At 43.4% G+C, this 25,547-nt stretch overlaps 1 protein-coding gene across 4 annotated transcripts in view; it reads right to left on the reverse strand.

Moving 5' to 3' along the window:
- Positions 1-25,547, reverse strand: part of LOC124607339 (serine/threonine-protein kinase MAK) — a 271,551-nt gene that overhangs the window by 137,524 nt on the left and 108,480 nt on the right. For all 4 annotated transcript variants that reach the window (XM_047139644.1, XM_047139645.1, XM_047139646.1 and 1 more), the window contains exon 7: positions 10,718-10,893. In XM_047139644.1, coding sequence (XP_046995600.1) covers positions 10,718-10,893 — 176 coding nt within the window. The remainder of the gene's footprint in view (positions 1-10,717; positions 10,894-25,547) is intronic.

Consider the following 25,547-nt stretch of genomic DNA (forward strand, 5'->3'; position numbering starts at 1 on the left):
TTAGGCTGTATTAACAATTCTTCAAAATCCTGTCTTATTTTTGTGTCTTTTCCCATGTCAATGTTGAAGTCTCCACATATAATAAGGTTTCTCTTCATATTCATTCTCAATAAGCTAGCATTTTTTTTTTTTTTTTTCAGAAAGATGCTACTATTGCCACATGGTGATATGCACACACGAAACACTCTAAAATCCTCTATGATTTTTCACCCCCTTCATGAGACATTAGTTTTGCTTGCTTCTAGTGATTTTGCAGACATCTGTAAACATTCTGCTGAATGTTACAGACCCCAGTCTATTTAAATGCAAGCCACGCTTTGCTAGTGAGTTTTCAAATAGGACTTTTTTTGGGTCTATAAAAACTGCCCCAAGACGATCACATTGCTCTTTAAAAGCACAGTTTACTTTGGCGATATATTTTTCACTCACTGACCTTCTGTTTATGATTCTGCTAAGTATCAGCCAAGATCCTGCGTACATATTTCTTGTAGAACGAATCATATTTCTTGTTTCGTTTGCCATTTCTTCCTCACTGCTGCTCCTTTACGAATACATTCCAACATGTATAAACACCCCTTTATAATTATGTCTGGTTTCAGAATCTGGTTCTGTAGTAGCTTGTCTTGCATTTACCATATTTTTAAAATGTTTACCGAGTTGTTGCATTCTAATTCCAGGTTGCACGTCGATCTTGCAATTGGAGACAGCGATATTCTTCAGCAGCAAATTGCCAATTATTAAAAAGTCATTTTCCTTCTGTTGCATATCTGTCACCTTGTTTTTCCTTTTGCTGTATGTCACCACCTGCCATTTATATTTATCTTCCAGTTTTTGGCTTACTGAGTTTACTGAGACATCAACAGGAACACTTGAAATGATGTTGTTTTTAAAGTCTGATCGTTCACTCGTATTTTCGCGATCCTCTTGCTTTTCCGTTTGATGGTTTTTACTCACACAGGACTTCTTTTCTTGTATTAATGTATCATTTTCTTTCTTGACCGTCGAAAGTTCTGTTTTAATGCCTCAATGTCACTTTGTAGTAACTTATAATTTTGTTTTTTTGTATTGACTGCACTTACAAGATCAGCCGTTTCATCACGTAAAGAACCGTGGCATGTCCACAGAAAATCATCGCTGACGAATTTTAGATTTACTTTAGCGCACTTTTCGTGTAACCAGTAGTTGCATTTGATATACAGAATACCCTTAATCCCACGCTTTTCGCATTCTCTACACAAAGAACTGTTCATTTTTTGCCTTTTTAATGAGAGAGAAGCGTCACTACACTTTCCAACAGTGCCATCTTGCTCATTTGATCCCAGGAGTAGATGACATTCTGTCAGACATACTGATAATCTTGGGAGAGGTAACCATGACAAAACTCTTCTATCTGGTGTGCAAGATTAATGACCTCAGACATCAAGAAGACTGTAATAATTCCAATTTCAAAGAATGCAATTGCTGACAGGTGTGAAAATTACCAAACTATCAGTTAAATCTGTCATGGTTGCAAAATACTTACATGAATTCTTTACACAAAAATTGAAAAACCTTTAGAAGCCAATCTTGGGGAAGATAAGTCTGGATTTCAGAGAAATGCAGGAACACAAAAGGCAGTACTGACCATACGACTTATCTTAGATGATGGGATAAGGAAAGACAAACCTACATTTACAGCATTTGTAGACTTAGAGAATAATGTTGACTGGAATACTCCTTTGAAATTTTGAAGGTAGTAGGATAAAATACAAGGAGCAAAAGGCTATTTTCAACTTCTAAAGAAACCAGACGGCAGTTATAAGAGTCAAGGGGCATGAAAGGTAAGCAATGGTTGGAAAGGGAGTGAAACATGGTTGTAGCCTATCACAGGAATTAAATTTCAGGGAGAAGGAATAAAAACTTTGAGGGTTGGCGATGACACTGTAATTCCATCAGTGACAGCAAAGGACTTGGAAGAGCAGTTAAACGGAATGGGCAGTGTCTTGAAACTAAAATACAAGATGAATATCAACGAAAGCAAAGAGGGATAATGAAATGTAACTGATATAATCAGGTGCCACTGAGGGAATCAGGTTAAGAAATGAGACAAAATAACAGATTATTTTTGCTATTTGGACAACAAAATAACTGATGATGGTTGAAGTAGAGAGGGTACAAAATGTAGACTGGCATTGGCAAGAAAAGAGTTTCTAAAGAGGAGAAATTTGTCAATATTGAATATAGGTTTAAGTGTTAGGAAATATTTTCTAAAGATATTTGTCTGGAGTGTAGCCATGTATGAAAGTGAAACATGGATGATAAACACTTTGGACAAGAAGAGAATAGAAGCTTTTGAAATGTGGTGCTACAAAAAAATGCTGAAGATTAGATGGGTAGATCATGTAACTAGCGAGGAAGTACTGAACAGAATTGAGGAGACAAGAAATTCATGGCACAACTTGACTGAAGAGGGATCGGTTGACAGGACGCACACTGAGACATCAAGGGACCACCAGTTTAGTATTGGAAGGAGTGGGGCAGGTAAAATTTGTAGAGATGAATGCAGTAAGCAGATTCAGAAGGATGTAGGTTGGAGTAGTTATTCATAAATGAATATTCTCACACAGGACAGAGCAGCATAGAGAGCCGCGACAAACTTGGGACTAAAGACCACACACACAGGTGAAGGGCATTTTATGTTCACTAATAGGTGTCCACATACTAGTGATCAGATAGTGTACATTCTTCCAGTTTCTTCATCTGCGGAGCTAGTTGACACAGAAATTTGTACTACTATTCATGTCTATCTTGGCTAGGATGATGCATTCACTATGTTATTCACAGTAGCTTATCTAGACCACCATTTTTTAAATTATTATTAGGCCTAGTCCTGTACTATTATTAGGCCTAGTCCTGTACTGAGGAATGAATAAATTATTCACAATGGCACAAGTCAGCTACCTTGTTCAAGAATATGTAAAAGATTTTGTTATTTGTTTCACATGAAGGTAATTTCTACTCCTGCTTCTGTTTTTGATTGTTTTTGGGCTGCTGGTTATTCAGAAAGCTGTCGAAATGAAAGCAAAGGGGTCTCACTCGGCTGCAAATCGTGTATAGCATTTGATAGGATTGCCGTCAGGACCTGGATTCTTGTTCTGTTTGACGATTTCAGCTGTTTCTTAGTGTCACTGATGCTAAAATCTATCACATATCTGCAGAGTTGGACAGCACTTCTAGATCCTCCTTTGTAAAGAACATTTGAAAATGGAGTCCAGCATTTCTGATTATGCTTTACATCCTCAATTTCAGTTCCGGTGTCAGCCATGAGTTTCCAGACAGTAACTTAGGTACCATTGACAGCCTTTACATATGAACAGAATAACAGTGGGTTATATGAAAGATCTTTCAATAAGATTCTACTACTGTAGTCACTGATGGCTTCATGTGAAGTCCTTTTGACAGAGGACCACATACCATTCAATATCTCTCAACCTAACACCCCAAGTTTTGTTTTACTCCTATGTGCAGTAGGTGATGTCCTTAAAAGAGACTGTATACCATGGAAGGTCCCTCCCATCATGAACAGTTCTTTTTGGTACATATCTACCCAGTTCTTGGTCAGTTATCTATGCATTACTAAATTAAAGTCCCCTGCCATGTTTTTATGTCTGCATGTGAAGCGTAATTCAGGAACTACTGTACGGATTTTGGTATGGTTTTCACTAATAGATCGTTTCACAAGAACGGTTTGTGTATATACACTATTACTACTACAACAGACAAGTCATCTGGCTATAGATACATACTGCTACACATTCAAAGCCAGGCCACATCTCTAGTATTCTTTTAAACTTGAACTGCAGTTCTTCCACATGTTCTTGGCCAGAGCTAAATATTTCAAGTCCCTGCTTGAGATATGACACTACTGCATCTTTATCTAGATTACTGAACATGTAAATGTTTCTTCTTGTTTTAGAGGCCTGTATGCTTTGGCAATCATAGTTACTACAACTGCCTTATGATCACCAATACCAATTTCACTGTCTACATCCTCATAAAGATCAGGTCTATTTAGAGCTAATACACACAAATCAAAAAAAGTTTTGTATTACCTTGGTTCTGAGAGTTCCAGATCCTGTACAGAAAATTGGAATAGAGATCAACATAAACATCATTCCCGTCCTTTGTATTGCCCATGAAAACCACACAGTGAATGTTGTACCACCATATAGCGAGACCTTATGAGGTGGTGGTCAAGATTGCTGTACACACCGGTATCTCTAATACCCAATAGCACGTCCTCTTGCACTGATGCATGCCTGTATTCATCGTGGCATACTATCCACAAGTTCATCAAGGCACTGCTGGTCTAGATGTCCCAGTCCTCAGCGGCAATTCAGCATAGATCCCTCACAGTGGTTGGTGGGTCAAGTCAGCCATAAACAGCCCTTTTCAATCTATCCCATGTTCAATAGGGTTCATGTCTGGAGAACGTGCTAGCCACTCTAGTTGAGCGATGTCATAATCCTGAAGAAAGTCATTCATAAGATGTGCACCATGGGGGCACTAATTGTCTTCCATGAAGACGAATGCCTCGCTAATATGCTGCTGATATGCTTGCACTATCAGTCGGAGGATGGCATTCACGTACCATAACAGCCATTATGGCTCATTCCATGGCCACCAGTGGCGTAAGTCGGCCCCACATAATGCCACGCCATAACAGCAGGGAAGCTCCACCTTGCTGCACTTGCTGGACAGTGTGTCTAAGGTGTTGCTTCCAAACACTGCTGAGTGTTGCATATGCTTCCAAACACGTCTCTGACAACTGTCTGGTTGAAGGCATATGCAACACTCAGCAGTGAAGAGAACATGATGCCAATCCTGAGTGGTCCATCTGGCATGTTGTTGGGCCCATCTGTACCACACTGCATGGTGTTGTGGTTGCAAAGATGGACCTCACCATGGACTTTGCAGATGAAGTTGCTCAGTCAATCCCTGTAAGGCACACTGCAAGTGTTCAGCATGACAGGGAAGCTATTGCAGCAGTACAACAACCATCAGCTCAACATCCCATAGACAGCTTTGGTTACAGCCATAAAAGAAACAGAATGCCTCACAGCAGCGGCCAAATGACCCCTTCCATCTTGCCCGTACTGCTTCATCCAACAGAGCATGCTGCATGCCGTAAGCATTAGGCGGTTTGCAACAAGTGTTGAAAGAAAAGTCACATTGCATTATGTAACTTCTCTTCAAATGTGGCGGACACAGTGGTCCCAATAGAGATAAACTGTATCACTACAATGACTGTTTCCCTGAACAAATTGTTTACTGACTTGCTTGTGATTAATAAATTGCTAATAATACAAGTGGACTCAGGAGTTGCAGTGATTTTAGTAAACCCAGAGGCATACGTGGACTTGGATTCCCCACCCCGACTTGGATTCCCCTCCCTGACTTGGTTCCCCTCCCCTCACAAAGGTTTCACGAAAGTTGGTTACCTACAATAAACAGCAGATTCTGATTGTAGGTCAGTTCTCCATTCCCGTCTCTTACAAATCTGTTGTTCCCCTTCTCACCTTCCTTGTTGTGAAACATTCCCACACCACAGACATGTTCAGGTTAAATGCGTTTAATGTTTTCGGTTTCTCCATTGCTGATGAGGTAAATTTACTGTCAGATCAAGTTCCATATGGGCAACTGGAGTCCCTCAGTTTTCCTCTGGGCTTAGCTGTGCTACTTGTTTTCAGACCCATATTACCATGAAAGAGTCCTCTTGCCCTCATTTTTTTCAGACATGACAGGTCTTGCGCGACTCTGTTGAGGCTGAATTAGACCATCTGACATTGCTCACTGTCACTTGGCCTATTTCTTCTAGTGAGTGGGGTAGACCAAAGGTCACTGTTAAGAAGCCAATGGGTAAGCTTCACCTCTGTGGCGATTTCAGAGTCATGATTAATACACAGTCCATGATAGATACATAACCTTTTGCCACCCTGACAAGTTGTTCACAAAATTGTCAGGTGGCCACTACTTCTCCACGATTGATTTGTAGGAAGGTTACCTCCAGCTCCCCTTGGATGAGGCAACGAGGCGCCTTCTCATTGTCAATACACCTTTCGGCCTATATCAATATCAACGCTTGCCTTTTAGTGTTGCTAGTGCACCCACAATTTTTCGGCATTTTTTAGAACAGCTGACAGCTCCTGTACTCGTCTTTATGAATTGCCTTGACAACATTGTGTTTTTGGGTTCTTCCACTGAAGACTGCCTTAGCAATCTCTGACTGTTGTTTTTTGTTTTGCAGTCTGCAGGTCTCAAGTGCAATCTTGCCAAATCTAATTTTTTTCAGGCATCAAGTGAATACGTAGGTTTTGAGGTTTCTCACACAGGGGTCAAGTCATTGCATCACCTCCTGATGCAATTGCTGCTTTGCTGCAACCAACCTCTGTTAAGGAACCACAGTGTTTCTAAGTAAAGTTGTGTACTACCATAAGTTTTTACTGGACACAACAACTGTTACTCAGCCTCTGTACACACTTTTGCATAAAAATGTGCCTCTTTTTGGTCCCCAGCTTGTGACTGAGCATTTGCTTTGCTTAAATCTAAGCTTCCATCTGTGCCATGCCTGGCCACTCTTCAGCTGGGTCAGCATCTCGTGTTGGCTACAGATGCATCTCAGCACTACTTGGTACAGTGTAGGTGAACAAATACGTGGACAGGTCTGAACGACCCATTGCTTATGCTTCTAAGACTTTAACTCCAGCTCGGCAGTGGTATTCTCAGACTGAAAAGGAGGCTTCAGCGATTGTGTTCACCCTCAAGAAATTTTGTGTCTTCTTTTATGGTTCAAAGTTCAATACAATCACAGATCACAAGCCACTTGTTGCTCTGTTTAACCCTTCAGCTTCTGCACTGGACAAGGCAGGGCACCGAGCGAGGTGGCGCAGTGGTTAGACACTGGACTCGCATTCGGGAGGACGACGGTTCAATCCCGCGTCCGGCCATCCTGATTTAGGTTTTCCGTGATTTCCCTAAATCGCTCCAGGAAAGTGCCGGGATGGTTCCTTACAAAGGGCACGGCCGACTTCCTTCCCCGTCCTTCCCTAATCTGATGAGATCGATGACCTCGCTGTCTGGTCTCCTTCCCCGAAACAACCAACCAACCAAGGCAGGGCTTCGTTTACAGCAGTGGGTTCTCTTCCTCTCCCATTATTATTATCAGATCCATGATCGGCTGATGGCACAACAAACCAATGCTGATACCTTATCTCGCCTTCCGATCAGATTGGACCCGGCATTCGATCAGGATGAGTTGCTTTGTTTCTATTTAGATATTGAGAACCAGAATTCAGTCAATGGTTTCGCGATCACTAGTGCCACGATAGCATCGACCTTTGCTGCGGATCTTATACTTAGTAGAGTTCTCTCTTTTGGGCAGCATGGTTGGGCAGAAAAACCCCTGGGCCGTGCCTCAGATTCCTTGTGCAATTATTTCTCCCTCCAGCATTAATGTCCTGGGTTTCACAGTGTTCTTTTGCTAGCTACACAGGTTGCTGCTTTCCGGGTTGTGATTCCCACATCCTTATGCTGTAATGTACTGCAGCTTCTGTATGTCTATCATTGGGGGACTTCCCGCAAGCTTTGGCCTGCCAGCACATGTATTGGCCAGGCAAAGATGGGGACATTACATTGCTTATCACTACTTGCACTCACTGTTTTCAGCAACAGATGGCTCCGCGAGCACCTTTTTCACCCTAACAGACGCTGCAGCACCTGTGGGAGCATCTACATGTCGATTTTGCTGGGCCCTTCCGAAATCCATATTGGGTCATTGTAGGGGATGCCTATTCCTACTTCCCCTAAGTGGCACTTTGTCTGGTCATTTCTGTGGCGACCACCACTTCCGCCCTGCCTAAGATTTTTGCAATTGAGGGACTTCCATATACCATGGTTACCGATAATGGCCCCCAGTTTTTTTATCAAGTATTTGCATCTTTTCATCAGGCTAGTGGTGTTCGCCATCTCACTCCTCCCCTGTTTTATCCTCAGTCTAATAGTGAGGCTGAATGCATGGTTTGGACATTCAAAACTCAGATGTGGTAGTATGTATCTGGCAGTTCCCCTTCACTGCTTTAGATGGTTTTCTAAGTTCGTGCCTTTTCACTGCAGTTGGGGACAAGAGCCCAGTGAATTTGCTACATAGATGCCAACCACGGACCCTCATTCACCTGCTGCACCTAACGCCATGTCCGCCGGCATCGCCAGCTCCGCGATGGTTTTGGCTGGGCGTGCCTGTCTGGGCTTGTGGTTTTAGCTGCAGTCCAAACTGGGTTCCTGCTGTCGTCAAGCACCTGTGCATCACCACCACTCCTGATGGTCAAACTTCCCATCACTTCAACCAGCTGTGTCCGTCCACAGTGGGTCTGTTGTCGGAGGACCCACCTGCCACCTCCGATGCATGTTCCTGTGTGGCAGATGGTCTGGTTAGTGCTGTAGCAGGGGTTGCTGCCTGGCAGATCGCTGTCTGGGGTTCCCCTCTCTGCCCTCATTCCTTGACTGCTGTTGTCACCGCATTTTCTGCTGCATCTGACACAGCAGCCACTGCTGCCTTGTTGCTGGGTCCTGTGCAGCTGTCATCTCTGACGCCCCTACTGATGCCTCTGGTGCCAATCGCTGATCTTATCAATGGTGTTGCTATGGACACACCATCCCCTATTCTGCCCTACGGCCTCTAACAAGAGGAGGGACAGCATGTCAAACCACCCCCTCATCATTTCCGCCTCTATGGCAGCAGTAATTTTTTGGTACCAGTGCCTTTTTTCTGTACCAGTGCTTTTTTTCCCTGTATCAGTGCTTGTTTTCTGTACCACGTATTTTTCTGTGCCTAATGTTTTTATGTATGTGGTCCCCCCCCCCCCCCCTCCCCCCGGCCCCCCCTGGAAGTGAGGAGTGATGTACCTTCACTCATGATGCATGTGATTTCAGAGATTGTGTGGCCTGCTTTTAGAGGCCACCTGGGTTGGCCCTCTGGCGCACTCTGGTGAGCCTTAAAAAAAAAACAGTATTATTTAAGCAATCGCAAATGAATGCTCAGCCCATTCTGTAACCTGTATTAGTGTTTCCAGTCAATATGTTTAGTGCTATGCACAACCTGTACTTCATTGTATCTTACGTGTTTCTTTATAAAGTTCCATAATTCGCATTTGCCCTTTCTATAGCAGATTCAAAGTCTCTAGTTCGAGCCTTCTGTTCAGCTCAGAAGTAATTTGTCATGATAACTTTTGTGAATAATGCTACAGATTGTGAGCTTTGTTGAACAAGACTGGTCTTCTCTAACTTCACTAGCAGTTGCTTGAATGATCCATTTCTGACCTCAAAGCCCATATGACAGGCAAAGTGTGCTTTAATCTGCAGCTGGTTGCACCCTGTTTCCTCAATCGCTGTCAAAACAGGTGAATGAGAGCTCCAAGCATACACAATAAGTGCATGAAATTATCCTTCCCATACCTTGCTGCCATTTCTCCAGGGGATGCCGTTATTCACCGTACATTCAAACTGTTGACAAACCCAAATCCCTGTCACTTGTGCATGTTTCCCTCTGACATGGAACACAGCAACTTCTCAGCAGGTGAACTGTGTTTCAGTTTCAGTAAGAGACAGCACCTGAAATTTGTTGTTAAGACAGTACAGGTTCAGTATCCTGAGTTTTCTCTGGTCCCTCTCTCCGCCGTACAGTGGCCTTGGACCCACTCACAGTCAAAGCTCTCACTCACAGACAAAGCTAAATAGCAGTAATAACTGGTGTATTTCCTTTGACAGAAACAGTTTCCATGGGGAACAATATATTAGAGGTAACTTTGGCATCTCTGATACAAGACTCTCCATAGTTTGCCCAACACAGGCATTCACACCAGCTTCAAATTGCTTCATTGCAGTCAAAACAATTTCCAACTGCTTATGAGCAGCAACTAACTCATCCCATGCCTGAGGCCAGCATTTACAGTGTTGTGCCTGATGAACAATAAACAAAGAACTTGAAATTAGCTAAGCTGATTCTATTTTAATGTCCGGATAATTTACACTATAATGATTGCAAGTTACCTTTAAGAACTGAATTTGCAACACCCAAGAAATTGGTTTCTGTTATAACAAGAAAAACACCTGCAGTACAATCTACTGATTACCTGAAATAACTCAAATTTTCCTTTTGTAGAGTTAATGTTTAATGGCAGACTCATTTGAAAAACTCGAAAATAGTGTAATTTTTGACAAATGAAAACAACATACACTGCTGTTGTAGTGGGGAACTAAAAGAGACGCAATGTAACAGTTATAATATGTACATAACAATTTCTGCCAAAGCAGTTGATTACTTAGCACCTATGTTTATGAAACACTGACTTAGAACAAGCAGGACAACAAGTAGAGAAAGGTGGATACACAGGACTAATTATGTGAGTATCTTTGCTGCTACTAAGGGAAGATGGGCAATGAACAGTAGCACAAGGGAAGACAATTTTACAAATAAGATACTGCGACCAAAATCTGTACAATACACGAATGTAGCTCACATTCATTGCTTTACTTTGAAATATATTATGCACAGATGTCTAGAGGAGACCTTTATCCAGTTGTGGATGTCAACTGGCTTATTACTATTATTATTATTATATTATGTATCTCCAGCTTTCCCACCAATGACCCAGTCATTATTGTTAAACATTCTGTTACTTACCTGAGAGACTGCTGAGCAGTAGGTCTTGAGTTAGGGTTCCAGCTCAGCATGTCACCCATAAGTGCAAGACCATCTTTGCTAGCATTAGGGATGATGCTACCAAGAGGGACTGGTGAAAACTGTGGAAACTTGAAGTTCATTGCATTGGCTAGTTGGTATCCTTCTGGCCACTCCTTCTGCAATTAGTTGAGGCAAGGATGAAAATCTCTAAGTCACATTTTTAATAAAATGCTGTCATAGTAACATTTACTATATTTATGATAAAGATAATTTTGAACATATATATTACAAACTTCTGGTAAAAACATTTTTCTTACAATAATATCCCTTATATTCAGGTGCAGAACAGCTCATGAAGTAACATTTGATTTGACATTTAATCCAAATGAAATGAAATCATTGAGAATATAACTTCCATTCCAGCTCCCAATCATTGCCCATAGCTCATATCCCTGAAATAGATCTAGATGCAAGAGTTGTCTCAGACATCCTCCCATTACCATCTACTCCAGTCCTGTCACAGGCATCTCCAACCCCACCACATGCAGGGCTACCTGTGTAATCACTTACATAATCTACCACTTTAGCTGCAACTACTGTGACACATTCTTCATGGGCATGACTACTGACAACTGCCTGGCTGCATGAATGGCCACTGTCAAACTGCAGCTAAGAGACAGCTGGACCATCCAGATGTTGCCCAACACAACTTGCTTGATTTCAACAACTGCTTCACAGCCTAACCATCTGCATTCTGAATGTACAGATTTAATTATCTGTTTTGCGTTTTAGGATGTTATTAGATTTTTCTATAACAAAGAAGTAAGGATAATACAAATAGCCACGGGTATGGTCCTATCGTGCATAGTGCAAAATAAAAATATCAAAGAAGCATATATGAACCATTAAAAAGAAAACTTATTTTTTTGTTACACTATAAAATAAGTATATGTCAAGATTACAATAAACAGGTATGTACGTATACAATAAATAAGAGTATTACGAAAATCTTTAAACATGAAGAAGCACTGCAGCAGATGCCTAATGAAAAGTGCACACATTACCATCGATACACATACAACAGCAGGTGTGGTGATGCAGTGATGGGGCCATACTTACAGAATTACAGAAATATGGTTGGTTGGTTGACTGGGCAGCATTAAACGACCAAACAACAATGTCATCAGAACCCCAATCCAAGAAAGATGCATCCGTAATTAGTGACATCCACCAAGAACATTTTCTGATCTGGTCAGGAGATTCATAATAGTAAAAACAAGAGGACTAAAAACGTAATGGACAGCTTTTATAAAATCAATAATAAAAGCAAGAAGAAGGACATAAAGACGTCAGCAGGTGGGGATTCCCAGGGCACATGACTGGAAACTTACCATCCACAGTTGCCCACCCTTGATCCATTATAGCTAAGAGCACCCTCTATTCAAAGAGTGCACCACATTGAATAGAAAACTGGTTGCAGCAGAAAGGATAAAATGAAATCTAAAAATGATTAAAACAGAGTAAAAGAGGGATGAAAGAACAGCCTGGTCAAGGAGATACATACAGAGGAAGATGCCCCATCCCCAACCATCCTGCCCCTGCTCCTGCTCCTGGTCCAGAGGTAGATTAGAACCTTATAATTGAGAATAAAAACCATGTTCATGCAGATAACTGAGAACCAGGTCAACCATCCATGAATCCGCCAACATTATAGGCAATGAGTCTGAACACCATAGTTGGCATAGAGGACCAAAAGGAGAGGCATTCTGCCAAGACATGAGCTACTGTCTGTACCACTCCACAACCACAATGTGGAGGTGGTTCGTTACACAAAATAAAAGCATGCGTTTATCTGGTGTAGCCAATGTAGAGATGACATAGGACTGTTGATTTCCGGCAGAAAGAGGAGGAAGAGTGCTACGTTGCAGTAGTCTCCTTGATTGTGCAGAGTTTGTTAGACGGGGCAGTAGCCCGCCACATGTCATTCCATTTTTGTGCAAGCAGAGATCTCACGTTCACCTGCAAATCCACACATGGGATCAGAAAAGCAAAAGGGAAGCAAATAAGTGCTCCTCTCACCAAATGGTCAGCCAATTCATTCCACAAGATACTCACATGACTTAGGACCCAGAGAAAGATAAACTGAGCAGGCAGCACAACAAAGGTCAGTGAGAAGGTCCTGAATGTTGGGCAGCAAGAATAGCATTGGTCAGTAGCCTGGAGGCAGCTCATTAAGTCAGTACATATTAAAACATGAACAAGGAAGGTCTGTTTAATAAAATGGAGGGCTCTGTTAATGGCTGTCAGCTTTGTCATAAACACATTACATGTTCCCAGCAGTGAATAGCATTCCATACTAGCAGAAGACATAAAAGCATATCCTATCTGATCCACAGTTTTAGTCCCATCTGATGTGCAGTTTTAGTGGCATCAGTGTAAAAGACGGTAGCACCCTGGAACTCTAGAAGAACTGAACATAACAGATGCTAAAATGTTATGGAGGCAACTAAGACATCAGGAACTTGGAGGAGATCAGTCATATTCTGTGGCCTGGGAACCATCCAAGGGAGACTGTGCAAAAAAACATGGTCCGCACAGACCAAGCAGGGGAGATGGAGATATGGCAGAGGGAAGCAAGGCACATTCCAACTGGCAATCCCACCTGAGGGTTGGGTATCCGGAGGACAACACCCCACATATGCTAAGAGAGTGGAATATATGGAATGATCAGTGAGCTGTTGAGTAGTAATTCCACAGGACACAAAGGGCCAGTATCACTGAATCCTAAGTTGGAAGATCCCTGCTTTGGCAACGAGACTGTCTTTGGGACTAGCTGGAAGGCACCAGTGACCAGACACATGCCATGATGGTGGACTGGGTCTAACAGTTTCAAAGCTGAAGGATCCACCATGCCATAAACATGGCAACCATAGTCCAGTCAGGATGAAACCATGGCCCAGAAAATACAGATAAGAGTAACAAAATCTGTGTCTCAAGATATGTGGGCAAGGAAGCAGTGTGTGTTAAGCTTCTGGATGCAGCTGGTCTTCAGGTGACAAGTATGGGGCACCCAAGTCAGCTTTTTATCAAAAAGGAGGTCCAAGACAAAGTGCTGTGCTGCTATGTCCAGCTGTTGGGTACCTAGAGTTTTGGGCAGGATGGACTATGGTATGACATTTTTGTAGGAAAAAATTAAAAACCATGGGAAAGAGTCATCCATAGGCCTGTGGATGGCACTTTGGAGCTGGCATTCAGCAGAGGCTATCGAGTGGGAGCTGCATCATATGCAGAAATTGTCAACATGCGACACTGGAGTGCCAGCAGCCCAACAGAGTCGCTAGCCCATTGATGGCGATGAGTTTAATAGTGGAACTCAACACACAGCCCTGTGGGATGCTGCTATCTTGGACCCATGGAGAGCTGAGTGAAGTGCCAACTAAGCCTGCAAACAAATGGGATAAAAACTAACGAATAAAAATCAGTAGCAGGCCTCAAAAACAGCAGTCATGGAAGGTAAGTAAAATGTAATGACATCAAATGGTGCTGCACATCTTATGCAGGTCAAAAAAGTTGTGATAAAGTGTTGGTGTTCTGAAAAAGCCTTTTGGATTGCTGCTTCCAGCAGATCAGTTGTGGATTGACCCTTCCAGAAACCACAGTGCTAAGGGTACAAAAGACCTCGAGATTCATGACCCCAGCATAATCTGTGGGCAACCACCCTTTCAACCAGTTTACAGAGTACGTCAGTCAGGCTAACCAGCCAGTAACAGTCAAGAGATGTTGGGTTCTTGCCAGGCTTAAGGAATGGGACAACTATGCTATCTCACCGCTGAAAGAGGAAGAAACCTTGGAGCCAAATACAGTTGAAGACCCTCAAAAATGCTGCTGTTTTCAGAATATTCAGGTGCTGATCATCTGACTTTGGATTCAATAAGGGCCTGGGCCTGTGTTGTGGTCTGAGGGAAGAGCCTAAAGTAGTTACCAGTCAATGAAGGGTTCATTATTGGATTCAGCTAGGTGGAGACTGAAACATGAGGGGACATCTCCAGCTTGTCACTCCTGCATTAGAAAGGTAGCCAGATATGAAGAGGATGCTGATGCTGTTGCAAAGTGGGTGACAAAGTGTGCCTCAAGAAATGATGAATTGGTGCAAAGGCCAACCTGTAGGATAAGACCCGGAAGAGATGTTGATCAATGGTGGCTCATAAGACCATGGAGTTTGGCTGACATCTGAGATGAAGAGGAATAAATCCTCAGGAAGGAGACATAGTGCTCCCAGCATTCCTTCTTACTGTGTTTGATCGGACAGTAAGACTTAGCCTGCAGTGGCTTAGAAAGTGATAATGTTTGCCTGTGAAGGATGATGTTTGGATTGTTGCAGGGCTTGTCATCATTCCTAAAATGTTACTGCAATGTCTTTGGTCCATCACAGCACCAGCCGTGGGGTGGGGGGTTCACCTGTAGAAAGAGGAATAGTAGTTAAACTGGTGTGGATGATTGCATCTGAGACATATTGCACAACCTCATGAATACAGTCTGACAGAGAGGCCACAAATGTAAAAGCAGCAGCATACAAAGGCCAGTTGGTTCTGTGAAGTCCCCAAAGAAGTAGTTGGTCTGTCTGGCAGTGGCAAGGAAATGACAGGATCACTGGAAGATGGTCACTGTCACAAAGGTTATCGTTTAGTGACCAATGTAGTGAAGCCACAAGATTAGGGAAAATATCTTCAGATTTGTAGCTGAAAAGGTGGCATGGGTGACACTGAAGTGGGTAGCAGAAGGGTAGCAGAACCATCATTGAGGAGACACTGATCATGGTCTATGAGAAGCTGGTCAATTATAAGGCCCCTGTCAGATGAAGTGGTACTCCCTCACAGAGGGTGGTGTGCGATGCTGTACCAAAGCAAACGAAAAGAGGAAAGGAGGGGACAGTTTTTGGATTAGTGTAATCAATTCAACGTAAACAAATGGCCTGTCTGGTGGCAGGTAAATGTTGCAAGTCATAATTGCTAATGTTGTTTGCACTCGCACCGCTATTGCCTCCAATGAGTTACAATGAGGAATTCATTCATTGATGATATCTGTATGAAGCAAAGTACAGAACCCTCCCAATGCCCTCTCGGGACCAGGATGGTTCTGACAGAATACACGATAACCATGGAGCATTGGAGAACAGTCATCAGTAAAGTATGTTTCTTAGAGAGCAATGCAAACTGCAGAAGAAAAGGAAATAAGGTGTTCAAATATCAGCTCAGAATCCAACTGTGTGACACCTATGAAATCACCAGATGAGCCTTGTCCTCATTCTTATTCTTTTCCTTAGTAACCTTTGATGGTGAGGTTTGGTCAATGGGCCATCCACATTAAGCATCAGGTCATATGAAAAACAGACAGCCATTGTTTGGCATCAGGTCTGTGGTCTGTGGGTTGCCATGGAGAGGGATCCTGAGAGGAAGCCCTGTCACCAGTAGACACCGAAGAAAGAGAACACTTCTGTAGCTGAGTCTGGGAAGTAGAAACTATGGGAATCACAGGAGAGGAGGGTGGTGTGAGATCTGGTTTGGGGAAGGTAGAGGTGGGGGAAGGGGGTGATGGTTGTGATGTTAGCACCACTGATCACCATCATATCCACAGGATGTAGGCATTCATATTTCTTTCGTGCCTCAATATACAATAGGCAGTCAATAGACTTGTACTCCTACAACTGCTGTTTTTTCTTGAAAATGGGCAAACTGGCAAATGCGGAGGATGATGTTCCACACAGTTGATATAAAAAGGTGGATGTTCAGAAGGAGTACCTTGGTGGAGTGATCACCCATAGTTGCTCCATTTTGGGTCCACTGTGCAGTGGGATGACATGTGCTCAAAGTGTAAATACCTGAACCCCTCAAAGACATCTGTACACCATGGCTTTAACTTTCTCTGGGAGGACATTTCCTTCAAAGACTAAGAGAAAAGCACTTGTATCCGTATCATTATCTTTGGGCTCTTTGTGTATACATCTGATAAAATGTATGCTTCACTGCTTGAGATAAGTCCTGTCTGGAGTGTAAGTTGTCTGTGGGAGATGATTCCTTGGACCATGTTCAAAGTTTCATGTGGGGCAATGGTCACAACTATGTCATCTTAATGATCACATGCCTGAAGAGATGTATATTGGGCAGCAGAAGAATTATTAATTAATAACAAATCAGTCTGCAGTTTTCCTAGGGACTCAATTTCCCCAAATCTGTCTTCAAATTTTCAACAAAAAGTAATGGTTTCATTGTAGCAAAAGTATCGCCATAATTTTGAGTACATATTAAGTATGGGGTGAAATGTTTCACACAAAGGCGTCTGGCTTCTCCCTCTTCCACGGCATAGCCAGAGAAGGAAATGTCATGTGGTTGAATCTCAATGCATTATAATAATCTCTCCCATCTGAAGAGACTGCTGGGGCCTTGTGGCCACCAGCAGCAGAAAGTTTAATTCACTTCATGTGCAAATCATCCACCACAGTACCACCCACTCTGAACACTGGTTCTCCCATCACACACCAACCAGCCACAGTTATGGTTATCTGACCAGTAAAACACTGCCCCAGCTGATGCATACATACTTCTTGGGTTGTGTGGGGAGTTTCCAGCTCAGACACCAACAGTGCAATCACTGAATGGTCAGATGGCTACCATCGTGCAGGTACTTGATGATCCCCCACAATGAAATGGCTAACTTAATGGGTTTTGGGTGTAGTACCTTTGCAAAAAAGGAACTGTGCAAAGAGAGATAAGCACAAAAGGTGAAATATATGCTGCACTGGTCGACCTGCCCTGCACAATCTGCACATCAGATATGGAAAAGGAATAATAAGTCAAATCCAACAAGGGGGCCATAGAGTTAAGAATAAAAAGTTGTAGAATACTGGAAGGGAAGAAACTGAGCATCCAAAATCACAAACCAGATCCAAGCACAACTGGCACCAAGCAGACCGTCCAATGAAAAAGCAGAGAGGAAAAACGAGTAGTAGAAGGATAGACTTGCAGCATGGATAAAGAAGTAGTGCTGCAAGAGATGGGATCCCATGGAGGCCAAGCCCATACTCACAAAGGAGATGTGATCCTGCTCAGGGAAGGGGGTGGGAGGGGGAGGGGTGCAGACATGTGGCTTCATTTAAACACAGTATAGTGAAACTGACCAATACAGTTGAAAATCTCAAGGATTTAACAGTTAAGCACTGGGTTAGGCCAAACTGTGGCGGAGAGACAGCTGGACCACCTAGTTGCTCATCATGCTGCCCAATTAACTTTTAATTTCTGTTACAAGCTTTTATTTCAGTTTAGACTTTTACTCATGCATGCAATTGTATGGAGTAGCTGCCACTAAGCCCCAAGAGGCACCTAGTCCATTGCTATAATGTTTACATGTTTGACTTCTTCAACTGTGATCATCAATTTCACTATGCTTCATTTATATGAAACCGCTGGCCTGCATTCAAATAACTTCCGGGAATTCAGCCAGGTAACACTTTCAGCGACCGCCGATATTTCGGCGGGAGAACACCCCACCATTTTCAATGTTAATTTGCACCCAGTTTTGTGTCAACATATTTAAAATTTTCCTGGGATTTAAGCATTATGAAAAAATGTTCTTGGGGAAAAAGATGACATTGGCTATCAAGCGGTATTTACAAATATTTCGTGGCTAAGTTTCCTGACACCAAGGCACTCTACTCAGTGCATTTGAACCAGTCAATGTGCAAAAGAAACAATTCGGGCCATATCTCCCACCGCTACCAAGCTCTACTTGGCGTAGTGGCTGATGGGAGTAACTAGGTTCATTCGAATAAAAATATCATGACCAATCACAACCATTTCCAAACTGTCTCTACTATGCAAACACAGTTTCATGATTGTTGTGATCATTGTGACACCTTTGTCAAGCCATATTTAGCGTCTTTCGGCACTTGGCCACTTGTAGCGCTAGATGACACCGTCTTTCACTTTGCATTGCTCAAATGTTTTTAGTTTAAACACAGCACTGGTTATGTACTTTTCTCATGCTGGGCAAAACACGTTTTGAGAATTTATTCTCGTTGTCAAAAGCAGTATTTCTGTATGTATTTTGTGTGATATTACACAAACAAACAATGTGAGAAATAGTTTGCGAGTTTGTGGTTTCCCACATAACTGAGGAGTCACGGTACCTGGTAACCTCAAAAAGACAACTACAGTGCAAGAGACGCAGAATAAAACATATTCAAACACCACACAAAATACTTGTGTACATATTTGCACTTGACAATGATAAAAAATTCTCGAAATGTGGCATTGTGTTAAGCTTGAAAAAATACATAATTAGTGCAGTATTTCATTATTTAAATAAGGAATGACAAGTAAAGGCTTTCAAAAACATAGATTATGACATATGAAATTGAGTCAAACGTTCCAACTTCCCAGACAGTTATCAGTTCCGGTTACATCAGTGGTTTTTATTAGATAATAAACCTTTATTAGATAATAAGACCCTGACAAATCTTTTGATGCCTGTTATTTACAGTTATCATACAAAAGTGCAAAAATGCAGGGGGTAATCTATACGTAACTGTTGTGACTTGCCGATCATTCAAAGCGCGGCCGCGCAATTACGCGCGTCCTCTACGTGCGGCGCTATCTGCCAGCCATGCAGCAGCTGCGCCACCTAAGCGGCCAGCCGAGCAGCGGCCGCTAGACTGGGACTCAGTGCTCATTCGAATGCTAACGTGTACACATGTCTTGCTTGTCAACTTACTCGGTGACTTATATGTGTTGTGTCGTTCTGAAATATATGTGTTAAACTTGATGTTATAACAATTGGCGACGAGGTAGTGGATTTTTCCTTTTCACCGTTGACCCACAGGTTTCCATGGCTACTGTCGAGCAACTATTGCAAAATGTCCTTGAACAGCGAACGCTTCTAACAGCGGTGATTCGCAATTTCGTCGGGGCGTCAAATGCGGGGCGTTTCTCGTCGTTGGCTATACCTCCTTTTCCTCCTTACAACGAAACAGCGGAAGACTGGTCTGATTATGAAAAACGTCTTCGACAGCACTTCTTGGCATTTCATGTCACGGACGAACAACCATGTAAGTCTCCGTTCCTTTCCTGGATTTCACCTCAAATGTATCGGTTGTTGTCGCAATTGGCTCCTTTGAAGGATCCTGCGTCTTTGTCCTTTGCTGAAATGTGCTCACTTCTGTCTGTCTATTTTCAAAAGCAAACGCATGTGGTAGCCTCTCGTGTTGCCTTTTATCGTTTTCAAAAAAGGCCACATCAATCCTATCGCGCTTGGGCTGCTGAACTTCACGGCCTCAGTCGAAAGTGTCAATTTGTTACTGACGTTCACGAGGAATCCTATGCCGATTCCATGGTATGGAATGCTATTATCTGGTCAGCACCCGACAAAGAAGTTTGGCAACGTGCCCTTCAATTGGCAAATCCGACTCTAGATGAAGTTCTCTCCATTGCGCAGTCTTTTGAAATTTCTCGCACCGCTGGGGTGCAAATAGAGGCGTGGGGTGATGTCGGGGAAATACAACCTCTGTGCGCTGTTGATGACGCGTGTGGCACGTCCCCGCCGGCCGACGTGGCCGCAGTGTGCTCCCACGCACAGCCTCGGCCTAACCGTAAACAACCCGCTAAGAAACTGCAGCAAAACCCCCAGCAACTTCCTTCATGTCCGCGGTGTTTTACGAAACATTCACGCGTGGATTGTCCCCAATGTTGGGCTGTGTGCCACAATTGCAAAAAGAAAGGTCAGTGTCTTCCGTTTGCAAATGCGACCGCATACATGATGTTCATGAACATGACATTGATTCTGATTCTGTGTTGTCTGTCAATTGCACTTCTTCCCTTTCAGGGAAGTTATTCCTCACTGTCCAAATCCTTGGTCGAGATGTTCGCATGCAGGTGGATACCAGTTCTGCTGCCACTATAATTAATTCTCAGATGTATCTTCAGTTGGGTTCTCCACTCCTGTCACCTGTCACTTGGCAATTACGGACGTACAGTAAACAGAAGATCTCTCTCTTGGCACAGTTTAATGCTGAGGTATCTTACAAATCCGTCGTTGCACTGTTCCCATATTTGTGGTCGACCAGAGTAATGCAGAGAATCTTTTTGGTTTCGATGCCTTTCGTGTTTTGGGTTCTCCATAGATGACTCTGTCAATATCATCTCTGATGCTATTCCTTATGCCCAATTGGATTCCTTGTCGACGACATTTTCGTCCCTTTTTTCTCCTGGGTTAGGCCGTGCAAACGACTTTGAAGCTCATATCACGCTCAAACCCACTGCTCGGCCTAAGTTTTTTCGGGCTCAGCCCATTCCTGTGGCCCTTCGTGATCGGGTAAAACGGGAGCTGGATCGTCTCACTACTTCAAGGGTCTTGCTTCCTCTCACTTCCAGTGAGTGGTCCTCTCCTGTCGTCGTCGTTGCTAAGCCAAATGGTGATATTCGTCTCTGTGGCGATTTCAAAGCCACTGGAACGCTCAATGCCTCATCGACACTTACCCTATGCCTCGACCTGAAGAATTGTTCACTAAACTTGTTCCCTGTCCCGGGGTGTATCAATTACATGGACGACATTGTTGTCACTGGCTCCACCACCGAAGAACATCTTCAAAATCTCTGCAGACTTTTTCGTCTTACAGACTGCCGGTCTTAAGTGTAATCTTCAGAAATCACAATTTTTTCAGGCATCTATCAAGTACTTGGGGTTTCAACTCTCTCGGCAGGGTATTCGTCCGCTTCAGCAAACTGTCGCTGCAATCGATGCCCTTCCTCACCCTACATCTGTTAAGGAACTGCAGGCCTTCTTGGGGAAAATAGCATACTATCACAAGTTTTTACCGTCTGCGGCTTCGGTGGCTCAGCCGTTGCATCGCCTGTTGCATAAAAACGTGCCTTTTCACTGGTCCGCGTCATGCGGTGTGGCTTTCCAGAAACTGAAGACTATGCTGAAACAGGCCCCGTGCCTGGCTACTTATCGACCTGGCCAACATCTTGTTCTTGCCATAGATGCCTCTCAATACGGGGTCTGGGCAGTCCTTGTGCACCGTTTTTCTGACGGTTTGGAACAACCCATTGCTTATGCCTCCAAAACGCTCACGGATGCCCAACAAAAGTATTCTCAAATAGAAAAAGAAGCTTTGGCCATTATTTATGCTCTTCATAAGTTTGGTGTTTTTCTCTATGGCTCAAAATTTCATCTTGTTACGGATCACAAACCACTTGTTTCCTTGTTTCATCCATCAACGTCACTTCCTGACAAGGCTGCACACCGCCTCCAGCGTTGGGCTCTTTACTTGTCTCGTTTCAATTATGAGATTCATTTCCGGCCAACAGCTCAACATGCAAATGCTGATGCTCTGTCTCACCTTCCCATGGGTCCTGATCTGGCATTCGATAGAAACGAACTTTTGTGTTTCCACCTGGATATTGCCGAGCAGCGGGTTGTGGACAGGTTCCCCATCACTGGGGACAGGCTGGCGGCTGCTAGAGGTTCTGACCCTACCCTCTCCCGGGTTTTACGCTGTATTCAGAAGGGTTGGCCAGATCACCCGTCCGCTAAGATTTTGATCCGTTGTGCAACTACTACGCTTTGCGCTACCGCCTCACGGCTAGGGATGGTGTTATCCTCCTTTCCACTGACAATGCTTCACCTTGTGTTGTGGTACCTGCGTCTTTGCGTGCTTTGGTCTTGCGCCTCCTTCACCAAGGGCACTGGGGTGTGTCTCGCACAAAATCTCTAGCGCGCCATCATGTGCACTGGCCTGGCATCGACTCTGAATTTGCACACATGGTCGCTGCCTGCGGCCCTTGTGCATCGCAGGCCGCTGCACCGATGTCATCTTTGTCACCGTGGCCTCCGCCTGAGACACCCTGGGAGCGCATTCATGCTGACTTTGCGGGACCCTTTTTAGGTACTTATTGGCTCCTCGTAATTGACGCCTACTCTAACTTTCCTTTCATTGTCCGTTGCACGTCGCCTACCACCGCGGCAACCACCAGTGCTCTCGCCCGCATTTTTTCTTTGGAATGCCTCCCCTCTACTCTTGTTACTGATAATGGTCCGCAATTTGACTCTTGCAAATTTGCGGATTTTTGTGCTCGTCACGGCGTTATGCGTGTCACGGCCCCGTCGTTCCATCCACAATCAAACAGTGAGGCTGAACGACTGGTCCGCACATTTAAGGCTCAGATGCGGAAACTTCTGACTTCTTCTGCTGCTGATGATGCGCTTCTCCAGTTTCTGGCTTCTTACCGTTTCACTCCTATGGGCGACCACAGCCCGGCTGAGCTCTTACATGGCCGACAGCCTCGCACGCTACTTCATCTTCTGCGGCCTTCCACCTCACGGCTGCAGGTGCCTTCACTTGGCCGGTTCACCGCCGACAACCTCGTCTGGGTACGGGGATATGGCAGGCGGCTAAAATGGAGTCCGGGCCGCATCTTACGACACCGTCGCCAACGCCTGTATGAAATCCAGACGGACACGGGTGTTGCACTGCGTAATTCGGACCAGCTTCGGCCTCGTGTGCCGGCAACACCTGTTCCGAATGCCGCTACACCACCTTCGGCTCTACCTGACGCTCGGGTTCTTGGCATCTCTCAATACTCACAACGCAGCCCTCTCACCGTCATCGCGATGCCAGCACAAGAACGGACGCCACCAGGAGACGTGCCTATGTCAGAACCAATCTACTCGCCTCCTCCTCCAACGGACGCCGACACATTGCTCTTGTCTCCTGTTATATCAACTGGACTTGCCACAACAGGCAGATTGGTGCATGGGGCCCCAGCAGATTCGACCCCTACGTCTCCTGTCATCTCGACCCGTTATCATCGGGGACATTTCCGTCCGTACGGGAAGCCTCCTCCTCGAGACTTTACGGCGAGTCAAACAACACCTATGGACGTTAGCCATCTCCAGGACACCTCCATCAGGACCAGTGAAACAATTTCAAAGGGGGGAAAACTGTTGTGACTCGCCAATCATTCAAAGCGCTGCCGCGCAATTACGCACGTCCTCTACGTGTGGTGCTGTCTGCCAGCCATGCAGCAGCTGCGCCACCTACGCGGCCAGCCGAGCAGCGGCCGCTAGACTGGGACTCAGCGCTCATTCGAATGCTAACGTGTACACATGTCTTGCTTGTCAACTTACTCTGTGACTTATATGTGCTGTGTCGTTCTGAAATATATGTGTTAAACTTGACATTATAACAGTAACTTTTACAGTTTAAAATGTTATTCCTCATGTTTTACATTTTCCTGCATTTTATCCTATTTTTTGAAGTCCCTTGAAAAGAGTATGAGCAGGGTTACACTGTATATAACAAAGGTAAAAGAGCAGACCAGCATAATTACAGACCAATACAATATCCTTAACATTGGTTTGCTGCATAATTCTTGAACACATTCTAAGTTTGAATATAACAAATTATGTAACAAAGTATATGACATAAAAAAATTTTTCCACCATCAGCATGGATTTAGAAAGCATCACTATTGCAAAATTCAGCTTGCAATTTTTTCATATGATATGAGGCACTGAGAACCATAAGAGCCTAAAGCACGTCATCATCGCTTTTGAGATTGTAGCAAGTACAAATTCTCCTGATGTCTGTTGATATTATGGTGAACCAGCATTATCTGTATGTGTATATGAACATGTACAGAAAAGCTGCCTCACTGATTTCTCAGATATTCATTTCCATAAGGACTCAAGGCATAATTTTGTTATTCTGCACTATTCAATTGTTGTTAAGGTTTGGAAACGTAATTTCATGGCTACATCATGTATGAAGCAGTACTATACTACCTCACAATTGAAGGTGTTTTGGCAGTTCTATCTGAAATGTAGGCCACAGAATGTGCTTTATGAAAATTATGATAACAATGACCATGAAGTGTTGGAGTATGTCAAAATTGTGTGTATGATACATTTATTATCCATTATTTATCAGTAATTTTTAGAACATTTGTCATGGGCAATGTTATGATTCTAATTATTAGTAATTTTTGAGAGCATTTCTGATGGACAATGTTCTGATTCTAATTTCACGTTAATTATAAACTTTACAACAGTTGAGAGACACTAGCTTATACATGGAAATTTTCTGAATTAATGTTAATACTAAATATAGGCTTAAATATCAATAACATCTCATAACAAAGTGGGCACATTATTTTTCTGTAACAGGTACAGGATATTGAGATTTGGTTGAAAAACAATTTAAACCTATGAGACTGGTGGTTTCTATATAAATTTGATTTACATAAACATCTATTTTTCTCAAAACTTTGTTTCTGTGCTTTGGATCATTACAGTTCTCAGTGTGTCAAATCCAACAAACCATGGATGGAGGGCAACCGGCAAATTCTATATTTCTGGATTTCCACAAAGTGTTTGACATAGTGCCCTGCTGCAGATTGTTGATGAAGATCTGAGCACATGGATTAGGTACCCTGTTATGTGAATGGCTCAAAGACTTTTTTTTTACCCAGAGTGTTGTCCTTGGCAGTGAGATTTAATCAAAGACAAGAGTACTGTCAGGAATGGCTCAGGGAAGTCTGATAAACCACACTTATTCTCTATATCCATTAGTGTCCTGATGGACAGGGTGGGCAGTAACTTATAGCTGTTTGCTGATGCTGCTGTAGTGTACAAGACTGTGTCACTCTTGAGTGACTGTAGGAGGATACAAGATGACTTTGCTGATGACGCTGAAGTGTCCAGGAAGGTGACATTGTTGAGTGACTGTAGGAGGATACAAGATGACTTAGACAGAATTTCTAGTTGTGTGATCAATGGC

Source organism: Schistocerca americana, chromosome 3, assembly GCF_021461395.2.
Source record: "Schistocerca americana isolate TAMUIC-IGC-003095 chromosome 3, iqSchAmer2.1, whole genome shotgun sequence".
NCBI lineage: Eukaryota > Metazoa > Arthropoda > Insecta > Orthoptera > Acrididae > Schistocerca > Schistocerca americana.